Here is a 25832-nt window from a genome sequence, read left to right as displayed (position 1 = left end):
TAGTCTAGCCCATTGCCTTTTATTTTAAGGAGACAGCTACTTCCTTAATGATTTAACTTCCCTCTTTCTGTTTAATATTTATGCATGCTAAATGTGAAACTGCCTGAACAAAATACAAGTTTGCGTAATATTGATTTTTTTCCTAGTAGTACATGATGCATTTATTATGTGTTACGGAAATTCAGATTTTGACTTTGTATTTAAAAAGAAAAAAGTCATTCTACTGCCTGTTTTATTTTTTTTTTCCCCACAGAGAAACACATTCCAGGCTGTTTTAGCCTCATCCGATTCCAGTTCCTATGCTATTTTCCTTTACCCAGAAGACAGTTTGCAGTTCTACAGTACATACTCCAAGAATGATGATGGGAAGATTCCTGCTATGGTTGGCTTTAGTCAAGCCTCCACAAACTACTACTTCTGGGAAAAGGCGGGATCCTACAATATCATCGCTAATGATGAAGACAGCATTAGAAACTTGCACAAGTATGCTTTTATTAAAGTTATCAAGAAAACCTCCAGGATTTCCACGTTTTTTCTTAATTGTAGCATGAGTCAATGAGAAATAAGTTCCATTTAGCCATTGCTTATAAAATTGCAAAATCTGCCACTGATAAATATTCATTCTCTTGAAGAATATAGGGACAGTGGTGTAATTTTCAAAAGGTCATGGAGCTCCGTTGTCACTGCTAGGGGCTGCTTTTTACTTAGCTCTTCTGAAGATAGGACCACTTAAGACTAACTCTTTATACTCTTTCATGGGCGGTCTCTTTGGGGGAGTTAAAAAAAAAAAAAGTGAACAAGAAGGAAAGGGAGTAGGTTAGAAAGTTCTAACAAGTGTTAGCAAGACATTTGTGACACAAATATGTCCTTCTGTTTCCACCTCTTTGGAGTCAAGAAGAGAGCTCTGAGTGTGGAGAAAAAAATGCTATCCAAACTGACAGTGAAATTTGATAATGTAATTCAACAGTTTGTCTTGATATTTCTTAGTGAAGTATTACATTTTGTGTAGCATAAAAATACCACAACTTGCACTTGACCATTCTGATTTGGCATACACTTCTCTTTGATAGAAGCAGCAATGCTGGGAAGAAAGGAGTCTGGGTTTTTGAGATTGGTAGCTCGTCTGACAGTATTGTGCCCGCCAAGATCAGCAATGTTCTGGAGAGCCTAGAGTCCAGTGAACAAGACCAGGAGATGACATCAAAACCATTTATGTCAGACTATGGCTCCACTGAAATAAGACAACAGTATGTCACCAGCAGTATGGACAGTATAGAAGAGGATCAGCACGTGACTTATAGCGTTCCTCAGTTAGCTGCAGAAGACTTTGTAACTTCATACCAAGATGTAACAGGAACACCTTCAACTGAGTCTTTTTATAGTCATCAAGATCTCCCAACAGCAAAAGCTCCACCTCGCCAGTTCCCGGCCCAGCAGTTCCCCCCGCAGGAGCCCCAGGTCATAGATGTGGAAGAATTTGATGAAACTGGTATCGGTAAGGTCTTCTGTACAGCTTGGTTCCTGCTGAGTTGGATAGGCTGTTGGTTAGGCTTCAGAAAATCTGTGCACTTTAAAGAAGCTTGCATTACTCGTTGAGGCAGTTAACCCTGGATGTCACCTCAGAATCATATCCTGCCAGTCTAGTGAGCTAATCCTGTGGCCAGGCTCACAGGAGAGCAAGTTTACAGTGCCTGTGGAACTGGAATCTCTCCTAAGGAGAGCTTCCCGTAAGGCTAGTGGTATTCCTAAGGTTGACACATAATTGGTGGAACTGATTTCTCCATGTCTTTTTGGCCAGGACTATTGTTAAAGGTATGAGCTGAATTTACTAGCCGCATTAAGCGGCTGTTCCTGGTAAAGATCTTATGGGTTCTATTGAAACCTGGTTGTGTTTTTTTTCCTTTCCTGGATGTGTTACTTGAATACAGGTGATTTAATAAAGGTTGGGAATTTTACTGCTGTAAAAATCATTGGCTAAAAATATTGGCTCAAGTTTTACAAGGCTAGTATTTGCAATTCTAACTTCTAAGGAGTTGTTTATAGAAAGTTCAAAACAGTGTGACTGACTACCCAGATGTTGTTTCAAGAAGCAGATGTGAGCATTTCTCTGAAATAATGGGTTCAACCAACTGGGATTAGTGTGTGTGTGGTGCATGCTCCTAGGTATTGTACTGATATTGTGTTCTGAGGTTGGAAAGGTTCGCTTTTTCTGTGGTTTGGAAGCAATGGCAGGTAAAATATTGTGTGTTTAGTTTCACCAAGACAGCTTAACTGCATAGATCCAGTGAATTCAATAGAACTAAACATCTGAAACACTGATGTTTTCTGGAAAGCAGTGGACTGTTACTTGCATATTCGAACACTAGGAAAAAAATGAATTATAATTGATTGTTTTCCCTGAAGACAAAATGTGAAGAAAACACCTGATTAAATGGTGATGCTTTGAAACCGAAGCAGGGGCATGTGAATACTATAGTAATTGCAAAAAGAATGAGTGTCTGGTCTTATTTTCTGCAGTGTTCCGCTACCACACAGATGTCCAACAGACCTGTGCTAACAATCGCCACCAGTGCTCTGTTCATGCTATTTGCAGAGATTACCCCAATGGATTTTGTTGCAGTTGCATTGCTGGTTACAAAGGAAATGGCAGACAATGTGTAGCAGAAGGTAACTTTTTTTGAAAATTGGGTGCATATGAGGCAATTGCACGTGGCATGCTTGAATGAGAACCTATTTTCAAAAGTTAAAGAAGACATGGTTAAATGTTTCTTGAAAAGCTTACCACTAGAGATGTTTTAAAAGGTATTTTAAGTAAGCTTAAAAGGTATTTTAAGTAAGCTATGCTTTCTAAGATGGTGTTTTTGTTTCTAAACGGAGCAAATCGTTTTAGGTGGTTAAGTATACGAATTACGCATTTTATGATGACTTTCTAGCAATTTCTTATGTAACTAACATAATTTAATAGATAGCACAGCATCCAGTGTTACTGCTAGAAGTAGCTGCGAAGTTCCAGAGTTTCATAACTTGATTTGATCCCCGCTCTAGAAATGGATGGTCTAAAGGGGATGAACAAATGAGCTCTGATCATCAAAGTGAAGAGCATGGCTCCTCTTTGTCTGACTCTTAAGCTCCTTTACTAAGGGGCTAATCTGCCAGATTTTTGTTAGATACCCGTTTAAACTTTGTTCCTGTGTAGGATCCATAAAGGAATTTCTTATGTACACACTTGTAATCCTCATAGTGACTTGACTCAGAGTATAGATGCATGTCAACAACTGAAATAGCTGACTGCAAACTTTGTGTTGTATAAGGCAAGAAAGTAAAACCTACTACTCAGTTTCCAGTTCATAAAACTGAGTTTTCCAGAAGGAAGAAAAAAAAAGCATCTGATGGTAATGCAACTTGAATTTGAGTGTATTTAGGATAATGTATATAGTATAAAAGTGGTAAATCAAAGTAACTACTCTAAGACACAGTCTCAAAACAAATTTTATCTGAAGGTCAATAGTCAGATGACTCTGAACACCTAGGAGTGTCAGCCAGTGGAAAGAGCAAATTTACTTTCACTAGAAATTGATATGAAATGTGATATTCAAGTGAAAAAGTGAAGTGCCACTTACTGTCAAAGATCCTGCAACAGCAGAGTCTGTTTGTGGAGTTGTCCTTGGAGGAAAAATTGTTAATGAGGGTAAAGGGCATCTGTTTAGGCAATTTTGACTGGTTAGTAATCTGTAAAGTGACAATACACTTGTAAGCAAACTGACATACTGCTTCTGTGCAGTTTCCTGTCATTTGAATTCAGTGAGCATTTGTTTGCCATTCAGTTTGATGCTAATATCTTTGAACATAGCACATGCTCTGAACTCATTCCTTGCAGAGTATTTGAGAACTGTCATTTTGTTCTGATGCCTTGCATTGATTTGCCAGGTTCCCCTCAGAGAGTCAATGGGAAAGTCAAAGGAAGAATCTTTGTAGGAAATAACCCCGTGCCAGTTACGTTTGAGAACACTGATCTTCACTCCTACGTTGTGATGAACCAAGGACGTGCCTACACTGCTATCAGCACTATCCCAGAGACCTTGGGGTATTCTTTATTGCCTCTTGCCTCTATTGGAGGTATAATAGGATGGATGTTTGCTGTGGAACAGCAAGGATATAAAAATGGATTCAGCGTTACTGGTAACTTTTAATTTAAAATATTTATTCCTCTGTCTTGAGTTAAAAAATGTGTATCTAGAAGCAATATAGGATGAAAATCTATTTATTCTGAGCTGAAAATTGGTTGCTTTATAAACGTCTTGTTTAGATATTGGCCATTTCATTTTACAACTCGTGCACAAGCATGTAAGTCTCTTGGAGAAGAATGGATTGGCCAATTCCTGTACAAGAAAGATTATTAAAAAGTATCTCATTTCTGGCACTAAAGTGTAACGAGCTGCTGGAAAAAAAACACCTGCCCCTACATGTATGTGAAGTCTAATATTAATTGTTTGATTGTGCCAATGAAGCAAAACACAATGAAAATCTGACCTAGTGAAGGTCTGAATTTCGTAATGGAAGCAAATGCTACATCAGAGGCAAATGGTTTTGCTAACTTGAAGGAAACCCCAGCTCACAATTACAGCTTTTCATAAGTGTCCAAGGCTTTATCTACTTGTTTGTGCACATGAATTCAAGCTGTAGGTCCAATCTGTTCTCGAAGAACATGTGTTTCTTTTTTAAATTTTATCCCTTACAGCCCTGCACTATGAACTTAACTTATTATTTGGGGATTTTTTTTTTGATATTGTGTACTTGAAGTTTGTTCCATAATTTAAAACATACGTTTTACTTGGTTTTGATTTAGAAACAGATGTGTGGGATTTTATTTTGAACTGACTGTGTTCCTAATGGATATATTCTCTAAAATGTACAACTCATGTACTACTTTAACTGATAGGATAAGACAGAATATTTTTAGCTTTGTCTGAACATGTGTTTGGTTGTTTGGTTGATTTTCATTCTCCTGTGTTTTAATGCTTCACTGGGATTACTTGCAGTTTAGCATGTTCTGTGTTTAAGAAGTGAAAGTTTCAGGTATCGATATACTTCTGGAAGTTATTTTTCTAGGGACCCAAAATGTTAATTGTGCCACATCAAAGCTTGCTTGCAGAAAATAGTTATTTTTATTATCTGGTACAAGAGGTTATGGCAAATAGAAGCCTTCCGAAACCAGTGCAAAGTGGCCTGACTGATACTGTTTCTACAGGTGGCGAGTTTACACGGCAAACAGAAGTTACTTTTCTTGGCAATAATGAGAAGCTGGTTATAAAGCAGAAATTCAGTGGAATTGATGAGCATGGTCACCTTACTATCAGCACAGAAATGGAGGGCAGAATACCTGAGATCCCCTCTGGTGCATCAGTTCATATTGAACCATACACTGAACTCTATCACACTTCTAGTTCTGGTAAGTTTTCCTAAGAAGGAAATGATACGTAAGTGCACATTTCTCATTGTGGAGAGAAAGACAATCTGGATAACATGATTTTATTACCTTCTTGAAGTGTGTGCTTACGACCTTTATTTACAGAAAGTTAATTTTTACCTCTTAGGAGTGGGACACAAAAGAAGGTGGATTTTGAGTGCGACAATGCAAATATTTTTCATATTTTTATTGGAAAAAACTGAATTTAACTTTCAACTGTTGTTTCCACTGATGTTCCCTTTTTTATTGTTCTTATTTTTATACTGCCAATGACAGTCATAGCAATTGCAAAGCTTTTTGTAGGGTCCACAGCTCTCCAGTAGGAGCCAAACTGGTATACCTATTAGTAGACCTATTTGAAGTAATGTTGTCATTAAATGGGCTTTGCTCTTGTCTAATGAGACCATGCAAACCAGTAATTTACCAGTATGTATCGGTTAAGCTACACTTCAATGACCATGCCTTCTGATAGTAACAAGCATTGGTCAGTATTTGAGCTGAATTTAAACAACTGACCAGGAAGTTAGGAGGCTCTTAATTCCCTTAGCAGTTTTCTCCATTGTCTCTTCAGTACTTCTCTTACTTCCTTCTGTAAGACTCTGAGATTTGGTAAGAGATCCATTCATTTCACCATTTACATTGGGATAATCCTTTGTTTTTGCTGGGTTGAGACATCCATAATAAAGAAAGTGAGGTTGTGGCCAGACAACCCAGACTCAAAAGAGCAGTAAAGGGGTTTAGGTACCACATACTGCTTCCCAAGTGAATCTGGATTTTAGAGAGACAGCACTTTGCTCCGATGGTACTTGCACACTTTGATTGCTAGAGATAGCTGAAAGTGGTGTAGTTAAATCATTGCTGCACTGTCTGCTGGTGCCTGGCATTGGTATCCAGTGCAGAGCCCCTCTTGCTGCTTCACCTGGGAGGAGGCATCCTTCAGGCTGGGTTTAATTTACTAGCAACCAAATAGCTGTCCTTCTGCTGTCCTATGGCATATCTGATGGACCATTATTTAAACAGCAGAAACCCAGATTTTGCCAACTGTTGTAAATGGATTGATATAGTGCTGTCTGTTTGAAGACTAGTGGAATTTGAAGAAACTTTCTGTAGGTGGGAGGATCTGCAAGTCTAGATCTGCTTTGAAGAATTATGGTCAGAATTTTTCACAACATGGAAAACTGCTGTGGAGTGTACAAGGGCTCTCAGACATGTCATCTTCAGGACTGTCAAAATCTAAGACCAGTAGATGTCAATGAACTTAAAGTGGATGTAGTGTGGTGCTGGTGATGAGGCTCTTCTTGGCTTATAAATCCATTATGCAGGTTCATCTAAAGAAACTTTTGAGTTTCTTTAGAAACCATGACACAGAGTTAATTTTTCTTTTCATTACCTGGCAGCCCACAAAATTAAGTTCTATTTTTAATTACATCAAGACAAATTATATGTCTTGTCCCTGAATGCTGCACTGAGAACAGAACAAACCTCATCAAGTACCTATTCCTTTGTATGGGAATATGTCCAGATGCTATTTGGGCAGAGCATTTGTGATTTCTTTTCTGATCAATGTTCTTGTTGCCATTCTGCAGTGATCACTTCCTCATCCACCAGAGAGTACACAGTGACAGAGCCAGAAAGGGATGGGGTTGCTTCCACATACACAGGTGCCTATCAGTGGCGACAGACCATCTCCTTTGACGAATGCATTCATGATGAGTCCTTACATGCTACTTCTGCTACTCAGCAGCTCTCAGTGGACAGTGTATTTGTCCTGTATAACAGAGATGAGCAAATTCTGCGATACGCTATGAGTAATTCCATCGGCCCAATCAGTGGTATGTACAAATTAGAAATCTTTTTTCCCTCTATTGTGAGTAATTAAAAGCATGCTTTTACGTTGTTTTAGCCTGCATTAATTGGGCATTAATGAATTAAATTATTTGCGTTAGTCACCAGATCTGGGCCCATCAATTAAGAATAGAAATGGGACTGTTGAAAGTTTGTGTTTTTACTTGGGGAATGCTATTTAAGTAATTATCTGGTTTTGAAATTGAGTGGAGTGTGCATCTAATTCCTTGAAATACTCTCAAAATACTAGCTTCAATCTATTGCTGCTTAGATACATGGGATGTCATTTTTCCTTAGCTAATGCATAGTTCTTCTCTTAATGATTTTTTATATTGTCAGAGTAAAGGTTAAAAGAGGGGAGTAAGATCTACCATTAAAAAAAAAGTTTCCATAGTTTATCTTGAAACAAGACACCTTAGTTGTAAGGTAGAAAGCCTATGGAATGTACTTTCTAGAACAGTCCAAGTGTCTATGTGCTAATATCAGGAGAAAAAAAGGAGAAATTTGTAAATGCATGTCAGATAAGTACAGAAAGGAGTATGCTCACTTTTGTTTGTTCCAAAAATAAAGTTCTACTAACTTAAGTGAACAAAACAATATGTTAATCACGCTTTGGGTCTAGGCTAGTGGCTGGAAGAAGCATTTAAAAAAAAAAAGACTCAACAGTCCTTTGCAGAAGTTACAAGGAATACAGGTGTTACTGTCATTTGAGATTTCATGTCCTGCATATCTCCTGCAAGTCTCCTTCTTAGTGCAAAGCATGCTTTTTTCTTGTTTAATGTATGCTAAAAGCAAACTCCTTCTGGGCCTTATGTGAGTCTTACTATTTGGGTAGTGTTCTTATGTCTGAATGTGATCTTTCTTGTCAGATGGTTCTGCTGATATTAACCGGAATCCCTGCTACACGGGTACCCATAATTGTGACACCAACGCAATATGTCGTCCAGGAACTGGAAATCGTTTCGTCTGTGAATGTTCCATTGGCTTCCGTGGAGATGGAAACGTTTGTTATGGTAACAGAATATTTTCATTTCAAAATGACAGCTAACGTAGAATTTGGTTAGCTTGGAACTTATAGACCCTTGGTTTGAGGGGTCAGGATGAACCAACCTAAGAGGCTGGTTTGGGGAGCAATTGGTTAGAGGGATGCTGGGGTAACTGACCGATCTGATTAAGTCTGTGTAATTAAATGATAGATTAACTGACTGTTTTGGAGAATCAAACCTGGGTATGTTTTGTTAGCATCTTACGTAGTTACTCTTTTCATAAAACTTGTGGGAACTTAGCTGTGAGAAATGTACTGTTCTACAAAGTCTGGTTAAAATGAGTCAGCTAAGTTAAAAGTTCTTGAGGGCAATGAGGAATTGCATGTGTAACATGCATACAGAGCACAGGTACATGGAGCCCATTGAAATATTCTTTTTTTTAAGATATGCTTTGAAAATTCCTTCTGTCCAAGTCTTTAGGATTCAGGAATGAAATGCTTAAAGATGCATTATCTTTGTCTTTGCTCTCTAGTGAAGATTTTGTCTTGCTACTGTGTGCAGTGTTTCTGCTTCCTAAGATCTTCTCTTTGTAACATTTGATGGGTTTCTGAGATGCTTTGTAAGAGCTGCTGAAAAAGTTGAAAGCTCCATGTCTTTACTTGATTATCTTCTTGTCAATGAAACGTGTTGTTAGGTTGACAGTTAGATTGATTTGCAGTATGAAGTTTCCTTCTTTTCCATATTTCAATCTATTTTGCTTGCCCCAGGTCATAGTAGAAACTTCAGAGAGGCCTCCTGCTTACTTTAAAAAAAAATGATTTTTTCCAGACATGCTCTTAAGTTGAACTAAACTCCAGTTGGTGACTTACGCTGTTCAGTTCGGTAAAATATTAGGTCACTTTAGCTTCTGAACTTGTGATCTTTACCTCTTTTATGTGTATGTATATTAATATAAGTAAACAGTGAGCTTTTGAATTTAATTGAAAGCTTCTGGCATATAAACCAGTTACTGTATATAAGGTCAAAACCACATTTTAGATCAAGTGTAAAGGTTATATCCCCAGTTTTAGTTTACTCCATATTTTAACTTAATAGTGCATATCAATTGTTTATTTGCCATTTTCTGTCTTTAAGCAAGTTCTTTTTAATGCATTAGGTTTTAGTATATGGATAACTACAGGAGGGGTCTTTCCTAAAGTTCTGCTTTCCAAGTAGCCATCACTGCTGCTGGTCACCTTGTAGCCTGTGTTTTCTTTTGCAGTTTTTCCTCCTTCTGTGATTTCCAGGCCTTCCTCTTATTACTTCACTATAGAATCTCTTCAGGTTTTGTTTTTGTGCAGTTTAGCTGAGGCCACAGTTACCTGAAAATGATTTTCAGGTTACCAGTACCTTCTAAGATGTGTGGTCTATCCAAGATGTGGATTAAATACTCAAGCCTGCTAACAGTTGCACAGTTTGCTTTTTTTTTGGTATCAGTATTAAATGCATATTTGTAATAATGTGAATCCTTATAATATTCTAGATGTTGATGAATGTTCAGAGCAACCAGCTCTATGTGGCAGCAATGCAGTTTGCAATAACCAGCCAGGAACGTACCGATGTGAGTGTGTAGATGGATACCAGTTTGCAGCAGATGGGCAGACGTGTGTTGGTGAGTTTCAGATTTCTTAAAAACACTGATTAAAACACTGGCTTTCAGGCTGTGATTTGTCTCACAGAAACAGAATGCACCTTCTAGGATACATGCTGGCTTCTAACATGGATTGAATTTAGGGGTTTGTTCTGCAGTTAGTAACTACAATCCATTAGGTAACTGAAGAAGGTGCCTGAAGTATTTTCTTTCCGTCTCATAAAAATTCCCCAATCAAAATGTTTCCAAATGGAAAATTTATGGAATGCTTCTGTCTTTTTTGTACTGTGACTTAGTTGTAGATTTCACATAGAACTAAAATTCCAATTTGTAAAAGAACAAAAATTGAAGTGAGCAGTTACTAATTTGTCTTTATGTCAGTGTCTCACTCTCAAAATGAGGTACTGCTTTTTCTCACCGTGGCTGTAAATTATTTTCTGTTGTCTTGCACCTTTTGCTTTTTTGGATTTGAAGTTTTGTTTCTTTGTTAAAGCTAATTGACAATAATATTTTTTGTCTTTTTTGGTCTCCGTACCTGATATCAAGGGACAAACCATTGCATCTTAAAGAAAAACTGCATGTTCTCTTATCATTGGTTGTGCTGATCCAAACTTCTCTAGGCAACTTGTTCCAGTGCCTCATGACGCTCATAGAAGAGAATTTCTTCTTATTATCTAATCTAAATCTATCCTTTTTTAGTTTAAAACCATTACCCCTTGTCCTGTCACTACATTCCCTAACAGAGTTCCTCCCCAGTTTTGCTGCAGGTCCTCTTTAGGTACTTCTCTTCTCCAGGCTGAACATCCCCAACTCCCTCAGCCTGTCTTCATTGCTTCAGCTGCTCCAGTCCTTTGTTCTTCTTGATCTCCTCTGGACTTGTTCTAATGCTTCCATGTCCTCCTTGTGCTGGGGCCCCAGAGCTGAATGCAGGGCTCCATGTAGGGTCTTGAGAGCAGAGCGGAGGGAGAGAATCGCTTCCCTCGACCTGCTGGCCATGCTACTTTTGATGCAGCCCAGGATACGGTTGGCTTTCAGGGCTGCAAGCGCACGTTGCTGGCTCATGTCAAGGTTCTCATCAACCAACACCCCCAGGTCCTTCTTGTCAGGGCTGCTCTCAATCCAGTCTCTGCCAAGCCTGTATTTTTGCTTGGGATTGCCTGGGTCCAGCTGCAGGACCTTGTGCTTGGCTGTGTTGAACTCTGTGAGGTTCTCACAGGCACACTCTCAAGCCTGTCCAGTCCCTTCCCTCCAGCATGCTGACTGCACCATGCAGCTTGGTGTAATTGGAAAACTTGGTGAGGGTGTACTCTATCCCACTGACCCATGTCACTGACCAAGAAATTAAACAGTGCAAGTCCCCAAACCAACCCCTGAGGAACAACACTGCTCATTACTGATCTCCACTTGCATGTGGAGCTATTGACCATAACTCTTTGAGTGCAGCCATCCAGCCAGTCACAAGCCCCATTTATTTGTCCAGTGGGAATTACCATTCAAGCCCACTCAGTGTACATGGAGCGTATCCTTTTCCTGCAGAACATGTGGAAAAAAGTAATTTTCTATGACACAGGAATGAGTGTGGTCAGATATGGAAGCGCAGCTTTATATTCTTTCCATTATAATCACTGATACCCTATAGGCACCTTGACCTGAAATTGAATGTTCCTTCCTCCAGCCATGGCCTTGCTGATTTCACTCTACCACTTTTCCATGAAGCTGATGTGTCACACTTGTAACAAGTGCCAAGTGGCTCCTTACCCAGCTTGAAGGACTTCAGTGTGATCCCTTCCTTCAATTGAAAAGAAATTTGGCACCCATAAGATCGAGGGGGGGAGGATGATCTGTTGTTTCCCAACAGAGTGAAAATAAATGCCATGGTAATCTTGTTCCCCTGTCTATGGGTTTACCGCCTGTGGACAGCCTGAACCTCAGAAAAGGCAACAGCTACCCTCTCTGTGGTTGTGTGGCTTACTCTGGGCTACCCACTCTGCCTCGGCTTTTCTGGAATAGCAGCTTTTTCATACCAGCTGTGTGACTCACTGAACGGCTTAAGGAGAGTTGTAAGTGAATCCTGTCCTATTTTCCCACCGAGGAATAGGAGGACTTAGGGACTCCCTAGAAATTCTAGCTCTAAAACTTTAGAATTAAGCATTTTAAATGCTTAAGAGATTACTTCATCAAGCAGAACAGATAGAAATTATTCTAACAGTGGTGTCATCTCCTCCAGAGAAACGAAGAAAATGCCTGTTTTCAGATCTGGCTATGATGGCATATTTTATTTTTTTTTTTCCCTGCCGGTACTGTGGTAGTTTCCATCTGTGTACTGCGATGAAAGGAGCGCTGTGGAGTGTGGTGTTGGTCCCCTGTAAGTTCCTAGGAAGAACTGCATAAAGAAAGCCTTGGTGAACTCTGTTACAGCAGCTGGAAGTCTGTTCCTAGATGTGCACGCTGCAAACTTGTGTACTTCACATATATAAATGTATACAACATTTTTGTAGTATTTTGCCTCTTTATTTTTTTAAATATCATGGTTTCTTTTCCTCTTCTTAGACATAAGAGAGAGCCGCTGAAACTCTGCCTTACCTGGAGTATATTTTGATAAGAAGTGTTGTAGTGCCTTCACAGTCACGGCTGCCAACGTTGAGAAAGCTGTGGAAAGCTGCAGGACTGGCCCCAGCTGCCACAGTTGGTCAAAATCTCTCCAATAGTTGACAGATGTGTTTATCTCTTATTAAATGAGTCACGGCTCCTATCCGTAGCCAAGTGATGACAGCCCTGGGTCAGTGCTAGGTTAGTGTTGCAGGATATCTAATAATTCCCAGCGCAGTGAACTGGCTACTCAGCTAACATGTGAGGTGCCTTTGTGAGATTCCTTACATTTCTTCAGCGAGGACTCCTGTTGATAAACAAAACTGGTATGGATATTTGGATCTATGGCTGTGGTAGCCTTTCTCCCCTGCTCCCCATTAACAAGCATTTATGAGGTGCTAGAAGACACTATGTCACTTATGAAACATTAATAAGATTTAACATCAGTGAAAGGGAAGGTCTTGGGGGGGGGAAAACAACAACAGCCCCCAAAGCAAAACTCAGTGTCCTTGTCTCCTTTCTATTCTCTGTGCTTTCACAGCTGTTCTTCTCTCTCTGCAAATGTATTACAAGCTTCAGCCTTGTGGAGGAAAATTCAAACTTTCACTCTCTTGTACGTCTAACCTGCAGCTGTTGAATATGCCGTAAACCACTGTCAGACAGGCACGCATGGTTGCGACATTCCTCAGCGTGCTCAGTGTGTGTACACGGGTGGCTCTGCCTACATCTGCACGTGCCTCCCTGGCTTCTCTGGAGACGGGCGTGCCTGTGAGGGTGGGTAGCACAATTTGTTGTGTTTTCTTGCACTTCATTGCACAACTTGGCTGGTCACTGCTATCTCCTATAGTTACTTCTGATTTACAATAGGAAAGTTTGTAGCTTGAGTCCTGCAGGCAAGCACCAAAAGATCTTGTTCTTTTCTGCCTGCACTTTTGAATTCACTCTTCAATATTTGTACTACTGGTAGTCCGAGATGAGGTAGCTGCAATTTTTGCAGCAGCTGCAGTTAGGAGATGAGATCCTCATCTGCTGGAGTTTGAACTGTATTGGTTTATGTTACTAAGAGGGAATCACATAGTGCTCAGAATTCAGAGTCTGAGAAAATGTTATTCCATGCTTCATGTCAATTGGAGTGTAGTGGGAGAGCAGCCTTACCTAAAAACATATTGGAAACCTTGCTGGCCAAATCCTACCTCTTTTGCTTTGTTTTTTAGTCTTTTCCTTGAGAAACATGGAGAAAGAAACATATTTAATACTGTGTGAATTAACAGTGCCAATTCCCCATCAGAGTAGCATGGTAGAGGGATTTCCCGAAAGGCAGAATCTAAAATACATGCATGCTTTTTTCCTCTTTGCATTTCTGTATTCTTCCAAAGGTCTGTAATTCTAGTTGTATGTCCTAAAATAGAAGCCTGAAACCAATAAGCCAGATTTGCACTTTAATTCCTCACTCTGACTTGTAAGCTACTTTTCATCATGAGGTGTGTTTATCTAAGAGTGATCTTTTATTTTACAGATACGGATGAATGTCAACAGGGCCGCTGTCATCCTGATGCTTTCTGCTACAACACTCCTGGGTCCTTCAGCTGCCAGTGTAAGGCAGGTTATCGTGGGGATGGTTTCCAGTGTGTATTAGGAGGTAAAATTTTACAGTTCTTGAAAGTTGGACTGGGAATATAATTGGGAAATTGGAGGTTGTATGATCATTTGACTTCTCTGTAGAACAAATTGTCTCACCGAGGACTTTGTTCTTTCTCAAGTCTCTCAGGTTCTGAATTGCATCAAGTTTGTGCTGAAGTCTGTATCTTGATTATTATCACTTTTCTTGTTCAGTATCCTGTTTCAGGTTTTGTTTGTCTACCCCAAGCAATTCTCAGCCCAAAGCTGATGCTATCTTTAGAAGTTGCCTTTTGCGATGGTTTGATAACAGATTGACTTTGTTTTGCATATGCAGTAGTCATGTATCATAAAACATGGAGCTGTTGGTAATGTAAATTCTTTGCAGCATTACAGGAGAAAAGTGAAGGATGAGATGAACGTATCTGCAATTCATTGAGATCTAGATGCCTACATTCAGAGTATAGCCAGTGAGAGTCCAGAAAGACTAACTCCAGTTTTGAACTCTTAAATGTTTCTGTACTGAGCCAGTTCTGTATTTAGCAGAAGGTTCTTTATCCTTCCACACTTCTGTTCTTGCACTGTGGTTTGGGTCTTGAAGTACATAACTCCTGACCTTGTAGGCATTCTAAAATGTATGTATTTAGTAAGGAACTGTAAAGCACAACGTAGCATTGTGAGATTGCTTTAATTCAAAAGCATGACAAAGCTCAGTGACAGTACTCATTTTTTGCACAATGTTGAGTGCTTTCATCCAGGAAATACATAAAGCCTACCATTTGAGTACACTTGAACCCACTTCCCCTGCTTCTGAGATTGTTGCTGTTGGGATAAAGACCACCCTGCACCTCTGCATAGACTGAAACTCAAAATGTGCAGCCAAGAGTAAAAATGGCATGTAGCCAAAGGAAAAAAAAAAAAAAGCAGTATGACTGAGGAAGGAGAATCTGTCTTTATAAATCAGCTTCTGCACTGTGTCTTAATGATGTCCAAAGTATTTGATGATTCAAAGTTGTTTGCTTTTTTTTTAAACGATTAATGTACTGCCTTAAAAGTGCTTGTCTGTATGACACAATATCACTATCTGATGTGTTGCTGAAACTTATTTTCCTTTTGCTACTGTCTTCCCTAATTTGAAGTTCTGACACTTCTGCATGGTATGATACTAATGCCTCAAAACAAAAAGGCAAAGGGTAACTTATATAGGAGAGGCATAAAAAAATCACAAGGTGATTCCTGGTTTTAGATCATATTTGCATGGCTTCATCGTGCACTCAACAGAATGTATTACGTCAAACTATCCGATATTTGTAGACTTTCCTGTCATAGGTAAATTGTAGGAGGTTTTGCACAGTTTAATTCTGAAGCTCAAGCTTTTGCAACTGTACATGAGCCTTTCAATATTATTTTCAACATACTTTTGATGCATGAATGCCCATACATATTTTTGTTCTAGTGCTAGATGAATGTAGAACTACTCTGTGTTTCTGATCTATGTTAAAATATTTAGCAACGAACTTGCTGATAAAAAACAGGATTTTTACTCATAGAGGAGAAACTTGATGTGAGTAGCTTGAAGCAAATTAAAACCTTGGAGCTTCCAGTTCTTCAAGAACAATTGCAGAGGCAGAAATACTGCGTTCATGTCTGGCACATTCCCCTTTGTAGCTGAGGCTGGTAATTTTGGGTGGTGATGCCCTTGAACAAGCTGCCCCGAGAAGCTGTGGATGCCCCATCCCTTGAAGTACTCAAGGCCAGGCTGCATGGGGCTTTGGGCAACTTCATCTGGTGGGAGGTGTCCCTGCCCCTGGCAGGGGGGATGGAATTAGATGATCTTTAATGTCCCTTCCAACCCAAACCATTCTGTGATTCGGTAGGCTGTTACTTGAATTCAACCATTTAGCTCTACTATCAGGGCATATTTAATTTCTTCTGAGTGTATATGATAGCGTACTTGCGTTGTTGTTTTTTTGTTTATTTGTTTCGGGAAAAACACCTTTTCACAGTGTGTCTACTAAACTGCTAAGTACAGTCTAGTATTTTTGTAGTAACTTGTTATTACTCTTTATCCTGGATGCTTCTTGATTTTTCCATACTCAACACAAATGTAGCTTGAATGGGGATGTCTCAAAGTCCTGGATTTAATGGTAACAAAAAAATGTTTTGGAGAGTTTAGTTGTGTCTACTGTTCTAGTGGGTGGGGATTGGCCAGGTTTTGTTAATTGGTTAATATTGTTTTTATTTTTTAATGTGGTTTTGTACTACCAGTAAAAGATGTGCTTTAGAAACACTTGCATCAATTGGTTCTGTTCACGAAATTCTCTGAGCAGGAGTAAAACAAACAAACAAACAAAACAAAAAACAGACAAACAGAAAACAACACAACCAACCAAAACAAAAAAAAAGGCAAAACAAAACAAAAAAGCACCCTCCCCCCAATTTTATAGGTAAGTCTCATTTTTGCTGAACCTTGACTAAGGGACAGAGTGTGAGAAACACTCCGTAGCCAATAACTTAGGCTCAGGCGAGGATCTCAGTGAAGTAGTAATTTATTCGCGATTGCAATGGCGGGCGCCCCACAAGCAGGAGAGAGCGCATCTACTAGTTCCAAAACACAGTTTATATACCTTTTGATGGCAGGACCCTCCCCTGTTTCCCCACTGAGTGGGTAATCCAGGTTCACAATCTATCTGATGCTTCACAAACAATGCATGGCCTTCAGTTGCCGGCCTGTTAAATTTCAAATTTCTGTTGACATTTTTACTGTTTGAAGTGGTAATGTTTCTTCACTTATCTGACTTGACTTGATACCGTGATTTTCACCTAATTGTCCTAAGGAGACTGGTTGTCTGCATTTTACTAGGTCGCCTGCTAAACTTTCTTATCACTGTAAGCATATCTCAGTACCACATTCCCTCCTTCTAAACAATGTAACTCTGCAAAAACAACATTTCTATTCCCACAATTCCCCCCTTTTCTTTTTTTATAAACTGTTGATTTTTGCAAAACCTTTCTCTAAGGTGCAATTTGATAGACTTCTTCTTCTTTGCTTTCTTTGCTTTCCATCTCCTCATTATCACCTTATCTGAGTAAGGTGGTGGCTCCATGGTCATTTGTTTCAATAGTGCGGTTTCAGTTAACCACTGTACTGGTCCTCTTACACAGAGGATAATGCAGCAACCAATGGCTGTCAAAACTCCTACAACTACGATCAATGTTGCAAATATGCCTATTTTTTTTTATTATTATTATTATTTTTTTTTTTCTGCCAATTCACTGGCAAGGGTGGTAAGCCCTTGCAATGCTCTTGTTACCGAGCCATCTGGGACACTATTGTTGGGTATAAGATTGCAACAATGGTTGCTCAGTATTACACACACAAACACACCTCCTTCCTCTGCGAGCATCATATCTAATGCTATCCTGTTTTCCCAAGCCATTTTGCTGATGGCATCTAGTTGTTCAGTGATTCCTCTCATCGCATCCTTGGTATAATTGATGAATCTCTGCTGATTATAATAGAAATAATTAATCCAATCCACATTTTTATTGATTGTTACCCACCAGAACAGTGACTCAAACCCTGCAGCAATTTGATTTCTGGCTTTATGTTCATCTGCAACTCCTCTAGGTACCCCAATAGAATCTATGTATACTCTATCATCAAATGATATTCCTAAGCCTCTTTTACTTCCTCTGGGTATTTGTGATGTTTCTCTTTCAAATGCCAGGGTGAAGGGTATAGCTAATTGAACAAGTGCACAAGTGCCTTCCCAATTAGATGGTAGGGTGGACCGTAAGATCTTCCCTCCACCGTACCACCAGAGATCTGCCCTGGGGATCTCTAGTCTTGAGCAGTTTCCCATCAAGTCCTTGGTAGCACAAGGCAAATTCTCCTAGATGCCAGGTAGCACTCACACCCTGCCGTGAGAGGCAAGCTGTATGGTTACCTATAGCTGTAGAGAATGCAGGGGGAACCGTGATACTGTTATCATGCAAGGAACAGCAAAGAGAGACTTACAGGCCTCATTTCCCCAGGCAGTCTTTTCTTGGTACAATGCAATCATACATCGCATCCCTTGGGAGTCTTTGGTCCACCACCATGGGAAAGGCTCTATCTGGGCAATCGGTCATCCCGAGGCACAAGCATAGCAGTAGCTACGGTTGAGACTCTGGACGGTATATTTGACCCATTCTATCCAGGCATTCACATCCTCATACCTTGTTTGAACTGACACATTTCAGAGGGCTTCCTGTTTTCTCTCCTGTTTTCTCCTTGAGTTTCTCCCTTTCTCTGATGGCAATAGAGGATTGTTTCCATACAGCTATTCTCAATCTGGCTGTTGGGTCTCTCCCAGTTATTTGTTCTCTCTGCTCAATTGTCGTTGGGCATTTAGATCTCCACAAGCTAACACCTCACAAACATCAAACGTGACAGAATGTGGTACATAACCCTCTGTCACAGTCACCCATATTTTGATGGGGTATCCAGTTTTTGCTATTATCTGGTCATGCCTTTTGCAAGTTGCCAATTGACCAAGGCCTTCTCTGAGGCCTAGAATCACTAAAAACAAAATTAGTAATCAATTTTTCCCTGTCATTATTTTTAAACCTTAGGTTTCCAAATAATTATCGATACAAAAAATAAGATGTACACTACTACTATAACAACCCCCCCTTGGGAGCACTGCATTTCGCTATAGGTCTGTTCTTTCTCTCAATCACAAGTCACAGTCGTTAGTTACCTGTGAAAATAAAAGGTTAGTTTACAATTGTAAGCTCTTATCCTGCTCAGAGTCCACTATGAGATTTTTCTATTCAATTTCAACTTCCAACAAGTCTTTTGTAGGAACAGCTTCCCAGGTACTAGCGTCGACGGATGCCTTCACTCGAGTATAGTGAGTCCAACCTTTTTCCGCAGTTCTTACGGCTGTTTCAGTGGTTAGTAATTGTCCTTCCCATTCAGGCCAGAGTTGACTCTTTCCAGGTCCGAATCAGGACCCGTTTTCCTGGGTGATGGTGGTGAATGGGGAATTCCAAAGGTGGGGTTTGAGCTGACAACCCACAGGTCCTGAGAAATGACAAAGAAGAGGACAACCCCAGAATACAGTTCTTAAGAAAACTCTCTGGTTTCGAATTGTGGTATCTCATCCCTTCTGCCCAGATAGGGCAATCTGAACAGCATCTCATATGGTGAAATTCCTATGTCCTTTCTTGGTGCTGTTTAAACCTGTAGGAGTAAGCATTTTACCCAAGGAAGTTGGGTTTCTAACACTAGTTTAGTTAATTGCTTCTTTAATGTCTGATTCATTAGCTCCACCTTCCCAGAAGAGGAGGGGTGCCAGGGGCTGTGAAAATCCCACTCAATCGCTAAGGCCCGCTTTAACCCTTGCAGTAAAGCTTTACACCCATCCAGTCACGTGGTCAATTAGGACAAACAAGTAACTCAGTAAAATTTACCTGTATACTTTGGAAAGGTCAAACCCCTGGCTCCCGTCCCCCTCTAGATGGGTTACAGAAGATCTTTTTATTTACCTTTTGACATATGGTACATCCTCTACATATGTGCTTCGCTAAAGTGTATATTCCTATACAGACATACTTTCGTAGCACAACATCACACATTGCTTGCACCTCCCAATGACTCTTTTGATGTAAAACAGTTAATATTTGCCTCATTATCACTTTATTCAGCATTTCTCTCCCATCAAGGAGTATCCATTTTCTTTCAGACTTCATAGCTCCTGATTCCCTAAAAAAATCTTTCTTTTAAAACTTTTTAGTTCTTTCTTAATTTTCAACAATTCCCTGAATCCTCTCTGCATTTATCCTGTTTTCCTTCAGACATTAGATGCCTTAAATACCTGACTTCTCTTTCTCCATATTGTAATTTATTTTTCAATACTCCCAAGCCCTGCTTTCCCAGAAAGTTGAATAGCTTGTTAGTAGCTTTCTTCACAACTCTTTTCTCCTGTCCTGACAATAGACAATGATCCACGTATTTGTTAACATTAATACCTCCTTGGGAGGTTGTAATTGCTCCAAAATCTATTTATTTTTATTTTTATTATTATTATTATTATTATTATTTTTTTTTTTTTTTAGAATTTACCCAAATGGATAGGTGGCCCTGTAAACCCCCGAGGTAAAATTGGATAAATTTGTCCACCTATATTGTTGCTTCCGCCCCCATTTCAGGGTCTTTCCAGTCAGAGGTGAACACACATGTATGTTTGCTCTCAAGGGCCTGAGAGCACTCCATTAATAACACTGTTATTCCAGTCTAACAATTTACTATTTGAATGCCCAATTTAATCATCAAATCCCTTCTCAACAAGTTAGTCCCTGCCTTGGGTACATACAATAATTACCCAGTGATCATTTTATCCCCTGGTCTCAGCTTGGTATCCCCCAAAAGTGGCACTGTTATCCCAGCCCCTTCTGCCCCCATCACTTTTTAGGGTTTCATTAGTTAATTTAATCCCTGATACTTTACAAGTCAGTAATGACCTAGCTGTTCCCCAGTGTATTGGGTTTGATGGCAAGGTTCGGGGGCTGTGAGTGGGGGGCGTGGGAAACTGCAGTGGCAGCCCCCGTGAGAAAAACCCAGAAGCCTCCCCGTGGCAGGTAAGAGACAATTTCATCCGGCCCCTAAGGGGCTCACTGCCGCCCAGAGCCAAGCCATGAGCAATACAGTCCGTGCCTCTGTGAGAGCACATCCACGAAAACAAACAAACAAAGAAACAAACAAAAGCCTGCTGCTCAACAGCAGTTGGGAGAGCGAGAAACCCCCCCGCAGACACCTAAGTCAGTGCAGAAGGAGGGGGAGGAGGCGCTCCAGGCGCTGGAGCCGAAGCCCCCCTGCGGCCGCTGGAGAGGCCCCTGGTGGAGCAGGCTGTTCCCCCCTCCCCGATGCTTGGGAAACTGAACAAACACCACAGCAAATATACAAATATACTAAAACTTCTAGACTGTTACTTAGATAATGCCTACATCACCTTTTCCTGCTCATTCAACTTCAGACAGCTCTGTTAAATACTACATGCCACTCCTTTAACACCTTCAGCAACCCTTTTAACACTTCCTTTATCTTTCTCCAGCCTGTACTTTTCTAATACCAGCACCAAAGGCTCAGTCAGGGTCCAACTTAATTCCATACCTTTTCCCTCCAAGATACCGAAACAACATATCAACATAGCATATTTCATCCCATTTTCCTTCTTTCCTCCTTCTTCCACTCCAGATATACCTATTCGAAGTGGCCAACCTGGCCACACTTAAAACATCTTATCAAAGCCTGTCCCTGCTAGGACTCAGGCCACAACACAGGCAGCCTTCTTTGCCTGCCATTCCTTCATCTCTCTTCCTCTCCTTTCCATCCTGGCCCTGACTCCCCCTGAAGATTTTCTTCCTCTTTCTCCAACCCTCTGTCTCACTACCCACTGCACTGTCAATACCATTAGTTTCGCTCTTTTTTTTTTTTTTTCCTTCTTATCTCCCCTCCGGACACACACCTCCCAGGCCTCCCGCAGGAGGGTCCCCCAGTGACTGTTCACTACATCCCCCCACCTTCTGAATCATTTTCTGCGTATTTTGCCAGGCTTTAATCACACAATGAACTTTCAAGAGCCCTTGGGTTACTGGGTCCTCAGGTCTTATCCCCAAGTACTTTCTCATTCTGACCCCAAGTCTCTCATATGATTTCTGTGTTGCACACTATTATTATTCCAGCCAGGATTGGCAAGTGGGTATTTCTGCCCTGCCGGTATTACCCCTGGTCCTGGAGGATGAGCTCTTTCCCATTCTTGTATAGCAGCTCTCCTCCTGATCATTCCCATTTCTTTCCCTGTAAACAACATACTTATAGACATAATTCCCTCCCCCAAGAGTATAAATCAGGTCGTAGGAACTGGTCTAATTGTTCAACTAGGCTGTCGGGGTCCTCAAATAAAGACTTCCTCTCCTTCTTAAAAGTCCTAACCTCTCTGCTGGTAAGGAGGGGGGGGTAGTTCACCTAAGAGGATACACAGTTAGTGTTAATACTGTTAGTATCAGGGAAGGCAAAATTCTCAGTATATCTTCTACCTTGTTCTAATTCTTGCCGGAGCCTAGGGTACGATACTTTTTTAGGGACAGTGTTAATTACAGTCCCTGTCTCCCTTCCTGGAGTGACTGCTGCTGCCACCAGTTCAATATTAAGATTATAGGGAGCATAACTTGGCTCCTTCTCTGAAAAAGGAATCTTCTTGTTTACACATAAATTTAAAGCCTGAATTTTCATCAGACCCGTATTTTGGCCAAAATACTGCTGTTTCCTTAATTGGTTCTTTTGTCCAGACTGATACACAATATTTAACCTTTTTAAATTATTTTTCTTTTACAATCCCTCTAATTTTGGGATTATGTTTCCAATTTCTTTTAATTCTTCAGGAAGAACTATTAGTAGGCACTCCCCCAGGGATATCTCCCTGTCCCCTGGAACTCATATTTTCCCATTTTTCCTAACCCTCGCCAGTATGTGCTACAGAAATTTCCCTTCTGCAGTGTACCACACACCAACGTACTGAAAAATGGGGGTGTACCGCCGAGCACTTCCCCGTGCCAGCGTTACCGCACACCTATGAGTTTACCAGATTCCCTGGAACTCGTACTTCCCATCTTTCCTAACCCTCGCCAGTATGTGCTACAGAATTTTCCCTTCTGCAGTGTACCACACACCAACGTACTGAAAGATGGGGGTGTACCGCCAAGCACTTCCCCGTGCCAGCGTTACCGCACACCTGAGTTTACCAGATTCCCTGGTGTACTTCCAAGCACTTCCCCGTGCAAGGATTACCGTACACCAGATTCCCCTGGTGTAGTGCCAGCACTTCCCCGTGCAAGGGCTTACCATACACCAGATACCCGACCCCCAAGGCAATACTTAATATTTCTTACCTTGGTCTGTGCACAGAGTTACCGGATCGATTCTTAAAAACCCGGAGTGCCTACCTTCTTCCTTTCCCCACTACTTCACGGATCCTGCCTCTTTAACCAGTCTCGGGCCCTCTGTCAGCTTTCCGCAGAACCGCCACCGTCGATGCACAGGACCGCTGAAATCAGCGGGGCATGCCTTCCTGCTGCTGCGGCGGTGGGGCTCCCCAGTAGGTGACTGGATCCCGGACGAGCCCCCAAATTGTGAGAAACACTCCGTAGCCAATAACTTAGGCTCAGGCGAGGATCTCAGTGAAGTAGTAATTTATTCGCGATTGCAATGGCGGGCGCCCCACAAGCAGGAGAGAGCGCATCTACTAGTTCCAAAACACAGTTTATATACCTTTTGATGGCAGGACCCTCCCCTGTTTCCCCACTGAGTGGGTAATCCAGGTTCACAATCTATCTGATGCTTCACAAACAATGCATGGCCTTCAGTTGCCGGCCTGTTAAATTTCAAATTTCTGTTGACATTTTTACTGTTTGAAGTGGTAATGTTTCTTCACTTATCTGACTTGACTTGATACCGTGATTTTCACCTAATTGTCCTAAGGAGACTGGTTGTCTGCATTTTACTAGGTCGCCTGCTAAACTTTCTTATCACTGTAAGCATATCTCAGTACCACATTCCCTCCTTCTAAACAATGTAACTCTGCAAAAACAACATTTCTATTCCCACAAGAGCATCTGTGTTGCCTTGCTGGCCTGTAGCAATGGCAGTGGTGGTAACAAAGTTAGCTACTCCTCCCTTCTTTGAAAGTTAATAGAACAATAGCTGCCCTTGGGATGTCATTTATTGCTAAAGCTTTAGTGCTTTTAAAATTGGTATATCCAAATGCTAATCACTGCCAGCAGTTAGAACCAAAATACTTTCTGAAGCCTAGCAAAAAGCAGCTTAGTTTACTTTAGTACCCAATTTGTGAAGTAAGTTGCTTCAGGATGGAGATTGCGGAAGAGAATCCATTGTATTCAGATGTTATTAGAGAGCTTTCCTTCCCTTTTTACCCACTAAGGTTTTGATCTTATTAGCCTCAGTCAAGTCACTGAAGTCTTTCCTGGTGATTAACAGCATGGAAAGTTTCATTCATCCAAATACGGTTCTTTTTCCTGTCCTTTTCTGAACAATGTGTACAATTGTTTGCTTTTATGGTGTCTTTATTATTATGTGGAACCTTACCACTGGGAACAGCACCTCTTGTAGCAAGCAGGCTTAACCAGTAAAATGGATTTGAGTTGTATGTGAGTGGATGTGGTAGGAGTAAACCAGCAGGTTAATGAAAGAGTTAACGATGCTGGAATGCCCCGCTGCTCACAGCTATTAAGAATGTCTGCACTTCATTATTTCCTCACGCTTCATTTTTCCATTTCAAAAACCAGATGTCTGAGTGTTTTTACCCCTGCAGACCCCAGACACTGTTTACTAAACAGACACAAGTCTAGATTATTGGACTGGGGGTCTGACCATTAAGAGACATTCAGTGGTCCTCTGCACACCATCTGTTTCACACGAGAAATGCACTTACAGGGCAGCACTGGAAGCGAAGGATTGCAATGCAAAGTGAATGGACAAAGGGAAGTGTGTTGTTTTGTTTTTCCTCTTCCTTTTCTGGCAATGTCTGAGAACAGCAGTTAATAGTGCTAGCATAACTCTTTGTGATACGTGGGGAATAAAGTGATCCGAATGAGAAATAAACAAGTACTCTTTGGTTGGATACTGGTCACAGTTTTAAATCACTTTTCTGCCTTTAGCTTGTGAGCGAAAACCTGTATGAGTAGTTATATCAGATCTTGAAAAATTTCTGAATGCTAATTGAATTTAATATAGCATACCAGACTCCCTGCCAACCCCCCCTACAGAGTGGAAGGGAAGAAGACCCATATTGTCCCTGTTTCTCATCCTATTTTCTCAGCCTCCATTTTTTTTTTTTGAAAAAATCCGTAAGTTATCTTCTGCAGTGCTGCTACGAGATCTTTCATTTATAACCAAAAGAGACTTTGAATGTTTGCATATGCCTTTTTTTGGCTTATGTTGGGAAAGTGTAGTTGCATGTTTTTCATATGGTCAACTTTTAGTATCTGTGCTATTTCCAGTTCATTTTTTCTAGTTCCATGATATTCGGTGACTTTTAAATTATGTGTTGCTAGTGGCAGTTGATAAAAACAACTGGAAAAAAATGCTGAAAACATTTAATTGCACTTTTATTTTTCTGAGAAAGGGTATTCATTTAGCTTGAATTCAGGATGTGCACCCTTTAATGTATCTAGTGTGACTTCTTGTGGTCCCTGGAGCATCATTTCTTCAGCAGCCTTTCTTCTCTGTTCTGCACTACAGCTTCTCTCCTCAGAGCTCCTTTCTGTGCACTGCTTCAATTTTTCACTATCCTTTCAAACTCTGGGTACCAGAGTTGGACCCACTATTCCTTGAATCATTTTATTAATCCCACAGAGTAATAACTTTGCTTCTCTATACCTGCATGCTGTTCCCTGTGTATATGCTGAATTCTTATTCCCTCACAACCCCAACAGGACTTAGCTCAGTGTTCACGCTGAGTTGCTTATCTACTGTCAGCTTTCATGGGTTGTCGTTTTCCAAGACAAGCCTCTCTATCTTTAGAGGATGATGTACGCAGTGTCTCCCAGGAAGAGTAACTTTCCATTTGACTGTTGTGTTGGGTCACTTGTTGATTTTACTGAGCTCAGTTGACCTAGTGAGGAGGTCACAGAA

The 25832-nt window shown here is 40.6% G+C and overlaps 1 protein-coding gene across 2 annotated transcripts in view; it reads left to right on the top strand.

Annotated features, from left to right (window-relative positions):
* Window positions 1–25832, top strand: part of NID1 (nidogen 1) — a 49503-nt gene that overhangs the window by 5644 nt on the left and 18027 nt on the right. Inside the window, exons 3-12 of one of the 2 annotated variants that reach the window (XM_068676217.1) lie at window positions 254–483; window positions 1071–1495; window positions 2518–2667; window positions 3928–4179; window positions 5249–5449; window positions 7054–7299; window positions 8182–8325; window positions 9821–9949; window positions 13148–13291; window positions 14034–14156. In XM_068676217.1, the coding sequence (XP_068532318.1) occupies window positions 254–483; window positions 1071–1495; window positions 2518–2667; window positions 3928–4179; window positions 5249–5449; window positions 7054–7299; window positions 8182–8325; window positions 9821–9949; window positions 13148–13291; window positions 14034–14156 (2044 nt within the window). The remainder of the gene's footprint in view (window positions 1–253; window positions 484–1070; window positions 1496–2517; window positions 2668–3927; window positions 4180–5248; window positions 5450–7053; window positions 7300–8181; window positions 8326–9820; window positions 9950–13147; window positions 13292–14033; window positions 14157–25832) is intronic. The other variant, XM_068676218.1, reaches the window with a different exon arrangement.

Source organism: Anas acuta, chromosome 3 (assembly GCF_963932015.1).
Source record: "Anas acuta chromosome 3, bAnaAcu1.1, whole genome shotgun sequence".
NCBI classification, from domain to species: Eukaryota; Metazoa; Chordata; class Aves; order Anseriformes; family Anatidae; genus Anas; species Anas acuta.
The sequence above is the reverse complement of the archived record's forward strand: the minus strand, read 5'-3'. Positions and strand labels throughout refer to the sequence as shown.